Source organism: Betta splendens, chromosome 7 (genome assembly GCF_900634795.4).
Source record: "Betta splendens chromosome 7, fBetSpl5.4, whole genome shotgun sequence".
NCBI lineage: Eukaryota > Metazoa > Chordata > Actinopteri > Anabantiformes > Osphronemidae > Betta > Betta splendens.
Genome location: NC_040887.2, coordinates 7,811,127 through 7,824,826, shown reverse-complemented (window position 1 = coordinate 7,824,826; position 13,700 = coordinate 7,811,127). Strand labels below are relative to the sequence as shown.

General features: G+C 43.2%; 1 protein-coding gene across 29 annotated transcripts in view; it reads right to left on the bottom strand.

Moving 5' to 3' along the window:
- Positions 1-56: 56 nt before the first annotated feature.
- The window catches only part of cacna1db (calcium channel, voltage-dependent, L type, alpha 1D subunit, b), a 50,684-nt gene continuing 37,040 nt past the window's right edge, over positions 57-13,700 (bottom strand). For 11 of the 29 annotated variants that reach the window (XM_041071386.2, XM_041071384.2, XM_041071390.2 and 8 more), the window contains 20 exons: positions 13,232-13,315; positions 12,432-12,473; positions 11,563-11,691; positions 11,377-11,442; positions 11,202-11,293; positions 10,953-11,112; positions 10,714-10,841; positions 10,515-10,611; positions 10,334-10,436; positions 9,917-10,018; positions 6,689-6,825; positions 6,437-6,553; positions 5,839-6,290; positions 5,193-5,219; positions 4,871-5,008; positions 3,837-3,994; positions 3,578-3,687; positions 3,364-3,498; positions 3,107-3,283; positions 57-3,010 (listed from right to left, as the gene is read on the bottom strand). In XM_041071386.2, coding sequence (XP_040927320.1) covers positions 2,678-3,010; positions 3,107-3,283; positions 3,364-3,498; positions 3,578-3,687; positions 3,837-3,994; positions 4,871-5,008; positions 5,193-5,219; positions 5,839-6,290; positions 6,437-6,553; positions 6,689-6,825; positions 9,917-10,018; positions 10,334-10,436; positions 10,515-10,611; positions 10,714-10,841; positions 10,953-11,112; positions 11,202-11,293; positions 11,377-11,442; positions 11,563-11,691; positions 12,432-12,473; positions 13,232-13,315 — 2,787 coding nt within the window. In that variant the 3' untranslated portion in view covers positions 57-2,677. Of the gene's footprint in view, positions 3,011-3,106; positions 3,284-3,363; positions 3,499-3,577; positions 3,688-3,836; positions 3,995-4,870; positions 5,009-5,192; positions 5,220-5,838; positions 6,291-6,436; positions 6,554-6,688; positions 6,826-9,916; positions 10,019-10,333; positions 10,437-10,514; positions 10,612-10,713; positions 10,842-10,952; positions 11,113-11,201; positions 11,294-11,376; positions 11,443-11,562; positions 11,692-12,431; positions 12,474-13,231; positions 13,316-13,700 lie in introns of those variants that run through there. The other 18 variants (XM_029157647.3, XM_029157658.3, XM_029157653.3 and 15 more) reach the window with 5 other exon arrangements.

Here is a 13,700-nt window from a genome sequence, read left to right as displayed (position 1 = left end):
TGCACATTTTTTTATGGTTGATCATTACTGATTGTAAAGAAACACTAGAAACTGTCCAGACTTTGTCCTCATGACTTTATTCAGTGGTTCTTACAAAAAGCAGATTCCTTGTCGTTTCAAGCGAGAATTCAAATATACAAAACCAGTTTTTGTTTATAATAGTACAAAATCTATAAGTTACTAATACTTGCTACAAAGTAGATTTTTTTTAATATTCATACAACAGGTGGGTAGAAAGCGGTAATGTTGAAGTTCATCACATATTTTTTACAAACACTATACAGATTTTATACATTGTTGTTATAAAGCAGTGGTTGTGAGTTGTTTCATGATTAATTTCTGTAATAAGTTGTACTGAAAATCATCTGGAATTTATATTTGTGGTTTTACTGCCAATGAGTTTCCAACTTCCAAGTTAAATAAACAAATTGGTTTTAATTAAAATAGTCCCATTTATACTGTTTATACTTTATACACAAAACGTTTGTAGTGATCGAGTAATTTGCATTGGTTTGTTCTCAAAATGATTGTTAGACTACACACGTTGTTTGACAAGAGCTGTAGGAGCTGAAGTAAACGCGGCCGACTCAAATACAAGCGAACCCTTTTATTTTTATTTGTGTGTCCAACCAACGGTGCAGCACACTACAGCGTGTCCCACAGCGTCTGTATCAGCTGATCGATGGCCCAGAAATGTTTAAGAACAAGTGAATAAGCCTCCAGGTTGGTTAGAGATGTACTAACAATAATATTAGCCATAAACTTTATACACACTTTACATGCAAATAGAAAATGCATAAGTCTTTTTTTTATCTGTATTGGCCACTAAAAACCTGAAAAAGTCAGAAACTACTGTTGAACATTCCCGTTTACCCGACTTATTCCATAGTTAGGACATGGCAACAGGACTTCATTTTATCCAATGAGTCCAGCAGCAAACGAATATCTTTTGTTTTGGTTTTATATTTGAAGGAGCCCTTTAATAACGCAGATCGACCAAGTTGCCCTCACAACAGCATTTAGGTTGATAAAAGAGGAAAGCAGAGATGTCTGACCCAGTGTTGCTGTTTCACCTAAAGACATAATGACCATTGGCAGTGGCTGAGGACAGAACAGAGTCTTTTTAAGCTATGTTTTAAATGTTATTCACTCAAACTGGTGGTGGGACAATAGTAAACAAATACAAAAGGCAACGAACAACAATCACCTCAGTCCAAGAGCACACTATATACACCCCAATTTATATACGGTCAAATACAAATAATAAAGTCGTCGTTTCTCTTGCAACTTTTTAAATATCCATGCAGACAGCAGCTTTGAAGGAACTCAGAGAAACTATTAGTAGGACATGAACCTGCAAACAACGCCGGAGGCAGTAAGATATTAATCCAGTCATGACTCAAATAACGTCAGACCTGACTCAGCAGGAGAATGAGACAGGTGTATGAGACAGCACCACCTGTTTTCATAGCCTTCAGAAATGTACTTTAAAGCACATTAGTCACTATTAGTCATTAGTTAAACTCACCACACTGTTATGACTCCTGCACCTATATGTTATATGGAAATCTAAAGTGTTAGTCACATCCCAAAAAAATTGTCTGTGAAAACTCAGTAACTCAGTTTTAATAATGTAAAGGTCTCTTCCATTTTGGTTAAAATGCATGAAATGTTCAATTAAATTCCTAATTTTCTTCTTGGTCTTAAGGTAAAGAGTTATTTTCGTGGTGTGAAGGGGAGAAACTCACAGCTCTTCTGTGTCGTGCCAGTCTGCACATGAAACAAGACGATATGCCTGAGGACAATGGGTCTTTTTCTGATATGTGATTTTTCCTTTTCAAGTCAAAACAGAGACAAGCAACATTTAACCCTGAATCCCTGAAGTTTGAACCCAGAGCAGCTCCCAGATTCACCGGCTGGACTGACCCGGCTCAGCCTGATCGTCACGCTGCACTGAGATCAGCTAGAGCGCATTAATGTACAAACGTGTGTGTGTTTTCAAGCAATCGCAGTCATGGAGGCCAAAAACATTATGCAGACAACGTGAAGAGCATAATGTGACTATTGGCAGCGAAAACATAGTTTATTTACATGAATGTCTGCTGAATACAGCATCTGGGCCCATTCACAAACACATCTTTGTCAGTTTCCTTTGGAGATGCCACAGATGCCTCATAAACAATGTGTCTTCTGGAAATGTCTGTTAACAATTTAGTAAAATTAGTTTCAAATTGAAGAACCATGTCAGTAGTATTGGAGTAGTGCCACATGTGAATGACTATTCATACAGTATAAACAGTGCATGTCAGAGTAAATATCAACAGCTGGGTTGTTTTTACCAACTTTGGATTGGCTCTGAATTAAACCGTTGTTAGTAAGAAAAGAAAATGAAACACTACTTCTAAGGAGTCTCCTAAATTCCTGCTAAGCAGCAGTCAGAGTGGCAGATTTGATTCCCACTGGGTTCAATATTTGGTAAATTTATCTCAGCTTTGTATAGATCCAACAGTTTCTCTCCAGCATTTTTAACTCTTCGCTCCCCAGAAAAGAGAAAACAAGGCACTTTGTTCTCCTGTCCATCTATGTGTTACAGATTCTGTCCTCAGGACGCACAGATGTGGAACAACATATAGAAATTCAATTGAAAAAACCTAAAAACTCCCCGCGGGAGCCGTCGCTATAGCGACGTGATCCATATCATCTCATCCGTTAGGTCCTCCTCGCATTTCACCGTCACGTACGGCTCCTCGTCGCTGTAGTCGCGGATGCTGCAGTCTCTAAGAAGCGCAGTGGCGTTTGGGTCCAGGCTGGCGTTCCCCGTTTCCCCACTGTTCCCACTGTTCCCACTGTTCCCACTGTTCCCACTCCCCATACTCCCGTTCAGCAGATTACTGGCGGCGCTCTCCATCTCGTCGATCGTCATCTCGCAGGCGTCTGCGATCTCGAGCTTGGTCGCGGACACGAACTTTGGGTCTCTGGCATATTTTCCCAGACCTTCAGAAATCAGCACCTGAGAACACCAGAAAGAATTCAGTTAGTTGCTTGAAGCTGTTTAGTATCTTGGGTCGTTTGCAGGGGGTTTGCTGTGTCCTGCTGTAGTACTCACTGCCTCCACCAGACTGTTGGCGCTGCCTCTCTTCTGCAGGAAGTGAGGGCACGTCTCCGCAGGCAACTGCAGACGCGACGGAGAGTGGCTGCGGCTCGGGGACCCGTCTGTGTACCACAAACTCCTCCTCACTGCTCCAGGGATGTTGCCGACGCTACCGGAACTTCTCCAGTCGACCTGAGCACAAGCACGGTACCAACTCAAACCTTGTTCGCCTAAACTTTATCATAATAAACTAGGATACTAAGTAAGTATGCCTGTATGAGCGGTGTGTAGCAAGGGGAGCAGTCTCGGCTGAGGGGTGAGGCAGGAGGAGTGGCCCAGGAGCGGAGAGACCTGGTCGGAGACCGGCAGTGAATTCTGCTGGCGTCCAGTCCGGCCACCGCCATCACCTGAGGGCATTGATCCAGATATTACGGTCAACGGGTCTCAGCGCTCGCAGCACAACGGCTGCATTCTGTGAGTCTGTACCTGCTGCTGCACCAGGTGCAGTGGAAGCGCTGCACACGACGGCGAGGGGGGGGCGTCATCCTCGCTTTTTCTGCGAAGACACTCAAAACTAAACGTTGGTCTGTTGGAGACTGAGAGAGAACACAAGAACCAAAAACTTAGCAACCTCAGGTCTAGACTCTGAAGCATGATAACATTTTGCACATTCATACGACTATGACTATGAATATGACTTAAACACACACTGAGACACACATGCAAAGAATAAAATACCTCTCACCTTGAGGTGAAAGTAAAAACCATTTCCTGGGCGACCGTCCACTCTCTTGGTAAATTGGCCGTTGGTCGTCGTCATAGTAACTATCCGACTTTCGATCAGGCCTAAAAACCTCAAGGTCACAGACTGCCCCTGTATCGCAGCACTGCTTACTGGACAACCTGTGAAACAAAAAGACATTGTTCTATGGATAGCTAACTATGACAAGCTGTCAGTAAATGATTTTTTTTTCGTCTGCAGCATGAATGTAACAGACTGGACAAACTGATCAGGAGGGTTCTGTTCTGGTTCTGTTCTGGGGGTGGAGCTGGACCCCCTACATGCTGTGGCTGAGAGGAGGATGCTGGTCCAACTCCTCTCTATTCTAGACAACACCTCCCACCCCCTACACAGTGTGTGGCTAAAGAGGAGCACCTTCAGCCAGAGGCTGATCAGTGGTAGGTTCTCCATAGAACGCCACCGGAGATCCTTCCTACCGGTGCCATCAGTCTGTACAACTCCTCCTCTGTCTGTAAGGTCTTCATCTGTGCAATGACATGTATAATAAAACTAGCTAGTAATTAGATGTGAGTGTGTGTAGATGTGTTAGCATTCTTATTTTAAATCTTTCTACCTTCTTGCCTGTACCTTCAACTGTGGCAGTGATCAAAGTGTGCAAAATAATTTCCCTCTGGGATTAATAAAGTTGGAATCTTGAAGCAGAATTGTTGTCAAAAGAATTTCTGGGATGGACTCCAGGAAAAAGACATTTCCTTTTGATTAAATTCTTATTGTTGGCCAAGTTCGAACGTAGCTAGATGTCTAGCTGACGTAGTTTGAGAGTCTATGAGCTCATGCCTCACGGATCAGTAGATGACTTGTTTTTGGGGTTCTCAGGCTGAAACCCTCTCTCATCACTCTGCCCTTTTTCTCTCTCTTCCTTGTTGATAATAATATGTCATCACTTGTAATAAGTAGTATTTGTTTAAGGGTTAAAGCAGTGGGGGGTTGAGTTTGTCTGGCAACTACAACCGTACCCGTCATCTATTTGCTGGTACCTGTCTCTTGTGAGCATGATGTCATCCTCATGGAACTCCTCTCCACCCAAATATCCAGAGGCTCTCTCGTCGTCACTCTCCTTGGCCCCAGACTCCTCTCGACAAATAGTGGGGTAAAGTCCACCATCGTGTTCTGACCTGGAAAAGAGCCACATATTGATCAGTCTACAGCAAATGTTGGAGGCGATAGTTCAGATATATGAACTAGAACACTGATTTTACTTCACTAAAATATAATGTTATTTTAATTCATCTACCACAAAATACAACAAAAAATAAAATGAGCCTGTGCTCAGCTGGAGCTGTAACATCACACACATACCTAATGTAGGCTTCATAGTAACGGGTCCTGCTCCAGGGTGAGGAAAGAGGTCAGTCATAGAGAGGAGCATTTGAACAGGTAGGGGAGAGAGGTTACATGCAAAGACAAGACAAAAGAAGCCATGCATTAAAATACTAATACAACTGGACCCATGCAAAATGCGCTTCATGTCAGAAACCCTAGTTCAACTAAAAACTGGTGTTAAATTTAGAATTATTACAGTAAAAGCTAATTTCATCAACGCCTGTCTGTTTTTTTGATGCCTTTCACTCGCCATGTGTTCCTGAGACTTACATCTTATTGAGCAGCTTTTATTGGTGCATTCAACGCTGGGAGGAGCTCCTTCAAAAGAGCATGAAATCGGACCACAATTTTAAGCTAGACTTAGTTGTCATGGTGACATTTACAAGTTTCAGCCCTTCATGGATTCATGGATGGTTCATCAATAGTTCAAATTAATGACCTTTCCACTGAACAGTTCCATTGAACAGCAGTTGTGTTCTGAACAAATTATACAATGCACACATTTAAATAATTCATGATGAGTGGGCATTTTTTTTTAGCCCATGCTAATAACTGCAATAATGAAAGCCGCTCTTGTCCCTGTGTCTATTTTAGGATTGCTTGTAGATTTCAGTGCACTGACCGTGCGGAGTGTGACTTCCAGGACTTCTCCCGCGCTTCGCTGGTATGAGTAGACACTGATGATTGATTTTTAATAGAGGACGGGCGGTCTGGCTTTATCAAACACTTCTGTTGCCTCCTGTTGGTCATGGAGAGAAGTGAGGGCACGTTGGCGTTGTTGAGGTTGGCATTGGAGGGTATTGGCGACTGATGGCAAGTGGAATTACAGTTCGGGTAATTGTACAGATGAGGGGGGTGATAGTTGTGGTTGTACTGGATGGGAGAGGAGTTTATCTCTGTGTCTCCTTCCCCCTCATGGCTGCTGGCCCTCCTGTCGGTTTGGTTGGGCTCAAATGAGGCGCTAGGGCAGAAGGGCAGGATCTGGAGGGGCCGCTGTGTGACGGTGGTTGGGTGAGCGGTGCCTTGGTCCTCTCCTACATGGTTGACGTGGTTCCCAAAAAGACCACCGTTACGCTGCAGAGAGACGTAAATCAATAAATACAGACAAGCCGAAGCTAAAAGCCTGTAGAACAAAATATGTGTAAGTATGAAGGTTGAACTCCTCCTCATGTTCCCACAATATGACGTTAACAAAGGTCATTCCTGTCCTGGAGGTTTACCCTGTAAATTTCTTCGTCTTCCTCCCCGTTCGTGTCTACCAGCCCTTCCTCCTGCAGGTCACATGATATGGCTCGACGGATCTCTGGCCCAATATCATGCAGGGTGCGCAAGCCGGCCTGCAAACAAAGCAGCTGTAGCAACAACACTTTCGGCCTTTATGTGATAAAGATGTTGGCAAATATTTCTCCTTCCTGACTTTTATTCTGTGGCTAGATCTTCCTGAGCTGGGATCGTTAGCGGCATCAGTTTACCTGCAGAGCCATGGTGGTGTTCAGTCTCTCCCACGAGCGCCTTCCCACGAGACCCTGCTCCTTGCGCCTCTTGAACTTCCTGAAGTAATCCTGTATCAGGAAGGTGGCATAGAACTTCCCCACTGTTACCTCGTCATCTGAGTGAACAGACCAGAGACACCAAAGCCTCCCAGGTCAACACCACAGTACCTCACACCGCAGCAGTCAGACGTCCTGTCTGCCAGAATGTCACATCGTCAAACCTCTTGATGGAAAAGTCAACTTCTCTAGAACAGTCGCAATCGCAAAACACACAAAATAGTACAATCAAATCGAAGACGTGAAATAAAATCTTCACTACATTAGCTCTTCCATTCGAGGAAACAGTGTTCTCAGACAATCTCAGACAAGGCAAAACGCATCGTAAAAGAAACTAGTCCCTCAGAAGAATGTTCAGGTCTTTATGACTTACAAAAAATACAGGTAATGCTACTATCACCTGTCTTACTGTATGAATAAGAGAATTGGAATGTTGAGTGCACGTACTGTAAGTCCAGTATTTACAGCTGAGCTACATGAGTTAGTGGCTGCTGTAGTGTTGGTGGTGCCATGTAGCATCAGATCTTAATGGCACTAAAGACACAGCTGGATGTCCCAGGGTCTAGTCAACACACACACACTGACAACCTCTATCTCTACAGCTAAAACCAGGATCAGACCACATTACAGTGAATGATGCATTACACCCTAAGTCCTGAAAGACAGGGACGCATTTAATATGTGTTTCACTGGATCTAATCTAATGTCACTTTCAACATTCAGCACTTCGGAGGCAACAAAGGTGATCTTTAGCAAAAAGCACATGCAAGAAGCAGTAGAGTAAACAAGGACAGCAGCGAGGGTCAAATCTATAGCTCCCTTAGTGAGAAGTCAGCACAGAATCTACATTTACATACAGACACACAGCAAGTGCCATGCAGGGAGGCGAGTCGAGCTCAGGACTGATTCACTCAGATAAGTTGCTCCTGAAGCAGACTGGGGACAAACACTCGCTGAATCACGTTGTAGGAAATGGGCTTTTTTTGTCTCTCTCTCGCTCTTTGTCACCACCTTTCATATTTACGAAACAAGAAAAGATGGTGACCTTTGAGCTGGAGACATCTGTCAGGGAACTTTTAAGGGACGATTACCCTTATCTGGTGATAATCCCTTTTTAAGCACCTGACGTGTTTCTCTACATTACGTGACAGCCAGAGAAAAAGTACAAATGGCTCAGTTCAGAAAGAAAATCTGTGACAGAGAGAGAATTCATGGTTGGTAGGTTTTTATTTGTCTAACTCCAAATTAGTGTTTACATATAATGTTTATATGAGGTAATGGCATTTGTTTTTAGTATCAATGTACAGTACAGCCAGTTTTGGAAGCAGATGATCTTTTTGGAAAGAGCCTAGTAGACCTTTAGAAATGAGGCAACAGTAGTTTCATGCCACCAGACTGAAACAGAACTGCTCCAAAGAAATCAGGACGGCAGAAAGAGAAGAGAAGAATGGCAGCAAGTGACTGCGCAGTCTACGGGAAGCGGAGAGAGCTGTACAGGAGAGAGGCTCGGCAGGAGAAACGAGAGAGAGTGAAAGATTAGCAAACTAAACAAAGACATGCAGTTTTAAAACAGCTGAGGCGGAGCGGACACAACTACATGAAGCCCTAAGCACACTGCAATGGCCTCAAGGAACAGTCAGACCTATTTAGGAGGGCGTGTATGTGCTCATCCTCTATTAACAGGAATTCTGTTTGAATATAACAAACCCATATTTCATAGAAATTTCCCCCAATCACCTGAAAACCTGAAGGATGCGGACATCTGACATCTGATAATGACGCAGGGAAAGCTCCGAGCAGCTGCAGGCTAACCACAGCATCGCCTTCTGCTCCTTTTCTGCACTTTTTTGTCTTGCACCTCTCACATATTATGGTAGATTGTACAAATAACGTCAAACCACACAGGCGAGCGCACAACGCTTGGTTCTCGAAACGCGAAGAGGACTCACGCTTGTTCGGACTCGCAGTGGGAAGTTGGCAAACCCACATTATCAGTATAAATATAAAGAAAAAAAAAGGTTTGGGGAAAAGGAGTCATTATGTCATTACACTGTCACTTACCAGCACCAATGACATTAAAACCATCATTTACAGTTTTGATTTACTTTTATAAGATACAAACAGGTGGACACAGACATGAGATTAATGATTAACTGTGTGACTGAGCAGAAAATCTGCAACCGTCTGCAATCGAGGGAAGTCGTGAAGACGTGTGAAAAGATGTGATAACAGTCTGCTGTCGTATATCTTGAACTGTGGTAAGTCTCACAGTTTCAGACAGGCAAAAACAGGATGTTCTCTGTTACTCCTTATCATGTCAAATTCTCCAAAAATCTGGTTTCTACTTATTAAACATTTATTTATTCAGTTAAAATCTAGTAGGTTTTCATGGTGGCCTTTTTATCATTTCAAATTGTTTTAACAGTTTTTTACTACAAACCTCAGATTTTCTCAAAATGTGCTTAGAAGTGGTTTCCACATTGGTGAAATCCATTCCTGTGCTGTCAAAATGTAGAGTGGGTGAAGGATTGAATCTGAGCTCTGATGCTTAGATGCAACAACTGGGAAGACTGGGAAAATGACAAGGATTGCATTACAGGAACCCCTGATATTGTTTTAACTGTGTGAATTATTCATCTGGCTGAATTCAAGACAACCACAGTGTCTCGTGTCAAAAAGCTGTGTGACTCGCCACTGATTTAAGAGCCACAAGGACTGGACTTCATGCTGAGGTGGGGAAAGCTTTCAGCCAAACCACAGTGCATTCGCAGGCTTTCCGATTCAAATTCCGAGGACACGTTGAGTTTGCACACATATGCAACACCCTCCTCCTTTCCATGAGTGAACACAACGCATATAAATGTTTGTATTGTGACTTCCCTGTTTGATGATGCAAATGCTGCACTAACAAAGACCAAATGGAAATGAATGTGTGGCAGCGTCAGGACGCCACAAATACTGCGTCTCACAACTGATTCCTGGAAAAATGCAAACAAGTAGCAGCGTTCAAATTAAGTCACTGAGAGAATGTACAGAGAAAAGGAAGGAACCTTGTAGGAATTTATAGCTCTGACAGCGGTAAGAAAACAAAGACGTGCTTCTTCATGCAACTGTGGCGTTCACGGACGCTTGAGTGTGTTGACAACTAACCGCCTGCGGGGGGCACCACCTGGTCCAAGAGCTTCATACTGGTCCTCTTCCAGATTCTCTTGATGACAGCTCTGAGCTCCTCATTGGCTTGCTCCAGGTTACCTGGAAAGTGAAGAACCATACACGTGGAAATGTATTTACAGCACCAGCTGCTACCCAGTAGTGAAATAGAATGAAACAGAACTTAATAAACCTCTTCTTGTGCCCTCTGCACCTGACATTCAGTAAGAAAAGCTCCACAGCTCCCTCTTGTGACAAGAGGTTAATTGGAACGCTGACCCAGATATGAATATAAAATCAAACGACTCTGACTTACAGACCAGACAGTTTGAAAATTTTCTAATTTGTTCTTTTTATTTAAAATAATATTGTCCAGTTGTTTTACAGAATGTAGTGCAGATGTTGAGAAGGACTCACCCTCAGTCTTAATCTTAAGCGCAGTACGAACCAGAGCGAACAAGGTGGCGTTAAACATTACGGTCCCATCACTGTTCAGGGGCATGTTCATTGCCACCAGACGCTGCAGCACAGATTGACAAGCAAAGATGAAGTATGATACTAGTACAGTGACAGGGCCGTGAGAGCGGTGGGGACTCACTTTGCAGGCCACTCTATGGGGGCAGAGCTTGCCAAAGCCCAGTGGAGGCTGGATCCTCCTCAGCAGGGTCACCACATCAAGATGCTTTATTCTGCCCCTGACAACATTAAGACATTGCATTTATGAGAACATTTTCACATCTCTCGTCAAGTATTTTATGCATGCATTGCTCCAACAGTGTGATCGCATCAGCACTGACTTGGCTTCAGGGTCGTACTCGGACCAAATCCTTTTAAACTCATCCAGATGGTGTGGTCCCAGAATGGACCAGTCACGCGTCAGATAGTCAAAGTTGTCCATGATCACAGCTACAAATAGGTTGATGATCTGAAATCATGACGTACAGCTATGCTTTTAATTATTCAGACAACCTAACTGCCGAAACCTAAAGCATTTAGACATTCACGGCACGGACACAGTAGCATCTCTGACGATTACCAGAAAAGCGCAGAGCATGTAGAAGCTGATGAAGTAGATAATTGCGAAGCTGCTGCCGCAGGTTCTCTCCTCCCCGGGGTTGTAGTCAGACTCTGAATCACACAGCTTCCCTGGCAGACAGGCCAGCATGATCTCCTGCCAGGCCTCACCTGTGGCACATCTAGAACAGGACAATAACACAGCAGCCCCGTGTGAGTTATATGTTTGTGCATATACACTATAATGTCACAAATACACACACAGAGGTACCTGAATAACATGAGGACAGCCTGAGGAAAAGTTTGAAAGTTGTTGTTGCGGTTGATTTGAGTTCCATCCACCATGGCGATTTTCCCAAACACCTAGAATCAGACCCAAATACAAAGAATCAGCATGTGTGGAGAAAAGACAAATAAAATATAGACGACTTCCCTTAACATTTTACCTGCATTCCGATGACAGCGTATATGAAGAACAGCATGGCTATGAGGAGCGCGACATAGGGCAAAGCCTGGGCGAGAAAACACAGGCGTGGGTCAACAGATTGTTGAATACTAGACTAGCTACAAACTGGCTATAACGGCACTGCATGATGCAGTTCTGGTGTCCACCTCAAGGACAGTTTACCCACCTGGAAGGACTTGATGAAAGTCCACAGCAGGGTCCTGATGCCCTCGCCCCTGCTCAGCAGCTTGACCAGTCGCATGACCCTGAACAGGCGGAAGAAGGTGATGGAGATGCGGGCGCTGTCCTCCGTGTTCTGGTGTTGGGATTAGAATGATTAGCGACAGAACAGAAGGTGGAACACCCAAACACACAGTGACAAACCTCTGAGCTGCACATACAATCATGCAGTCACTCATACAAACATTATATGAATCATATCAGCAAACAATCAATTATTAGTGGGTCAGAATTAATATGGCTTTTCTAAGCATCCTTGATTTAACAACGATTACTGTGCATGCAAGGTAGCTCGGTCCTAAACACCAAAGTCATTAGCAGACCAGAAGGACATACAGTATACACATAAATACAGTATGATGAATGCTGGGTGGCTGATTAAAAATAAACAACACTCAGAATTAACAGTCAATGACAAGCAAGCCTTAAAACACACTGAGTGAATTTTCATTGCATCAACATCAAGGTGAACCTTCTCTTGTTGTTAAAGTTCAGACACGATCCTTTAACAGGAAATAAAAACTGTCTGGACGATGTACAACCGCAAACATTAGTTGCAATGAAGACACGACAAACGACCATAGATTTTTACCCCATAAACCCCCCCCACCATGCCATGCACCCAGACGAGACAAAACGCTGCAGACACAGACCCTGAGACTGATTAAGACAGCGAAACCACAAGCTCTGGCAGAAACATCTCAGTGTTTCATCAGGACATGAGCAACAGACAGTGACAACAATCTTGATGCTTTAACTTCACGTTAACACAAAGAGGCGAGGGGCTTTAATGGAAGTAGAGGGGCTTCTTCTTACCCCTGGGTCCACTATCACCTTGACAACAGGAATGGCTGCCGACTTGAAACCAAAAGCCTAAGGTTAATCCAAGTTGAACAAACCAGCTATGCAGCACTACACTGTTCACAAGCCAGCGATGCTCCTGCATCACCACATAACATTAACACATCATTATGTTTCAACGCTGCCACTAAAAAACGCAGCACAGCATTTTACATGTATACTACAAACAGCATCAGTGAAGCTGGCTATGCAGAAGCAGGGACAGCAGAGATGGGATGTGACCAGACAAAGGTGACGAAAGAAAGCACAGCTTTGTCGCATTGAGGTCATGACATAAGATAATGTGAGGGACGTCCACCAGATGACGCTCAGTCAAAGCTACAAGAAGCACTTGTTGGTTACTGACGCCGCAGATCCCACTCATACGCTAGTTCTTCAATGAAAACTTATTTTATTTGATCACGTTTATAGATTTTTATAATTTGTATAACTTTTCACCTTTACCTTAGACCTAAAGACATTTGTGCAGAACACCAGAACACTGCAGATAGTTAGTAATGTTATCCTGAACATCTGTTATACAAGTAAATAAATACTGAATATCTCACATTCCATCAGGGAATATTTACTGTTGTTTTACATTAAAATGTACAGTTTTTCCCTATATGTCGATTCAGATTTCTATGTTGTCATACAGCAGATAGGAGAGCAATTATCAAAATCTTTAAGGTTGTAATGGAGAATGGGACTCTGGTGCTGGATCAAGCCCTGTTGCAGGCAGACATTTAATGTATGTGTGATAAACGAATACTTACATTGATCTCAGTGATGGCAATGTCAACCACGCTACCCACAACAATTAAGGCATCAAATGTGTTCCATGCATCAGCAAAATAGTTCTGCAAGCACAAGCAACAAGGACGCACAGAAAAGAAGAAAGAGACAGAGAGAGCAGAGCAGAGCAGGAAAGAAATAAAGGAGGTAAAAAAGAATTATGAAAGACAGGAAGAGGAAGATATTTAAAAAGTTCATATCTGATTTAGCACAGCAATATTTTGATGAACTTCATTAGAACTTTATTTCTAATCAGGCTTTTACAGTTAAAGCTACAGTAGAAATAAGTTGCCACCACTGACATTAACTAAAGTTAACTAAATTTAAACAGAATTTGTTTGTGTGCCCTGATGCTGTGTGATCTGGATCTAGTTTAGCAAAAAAAAGGACAGGAAGGAAGGAGGAAAGATGGAAAGGGAGGAAAGTGGAAGCAGCTCTAGGAAAGCGGGA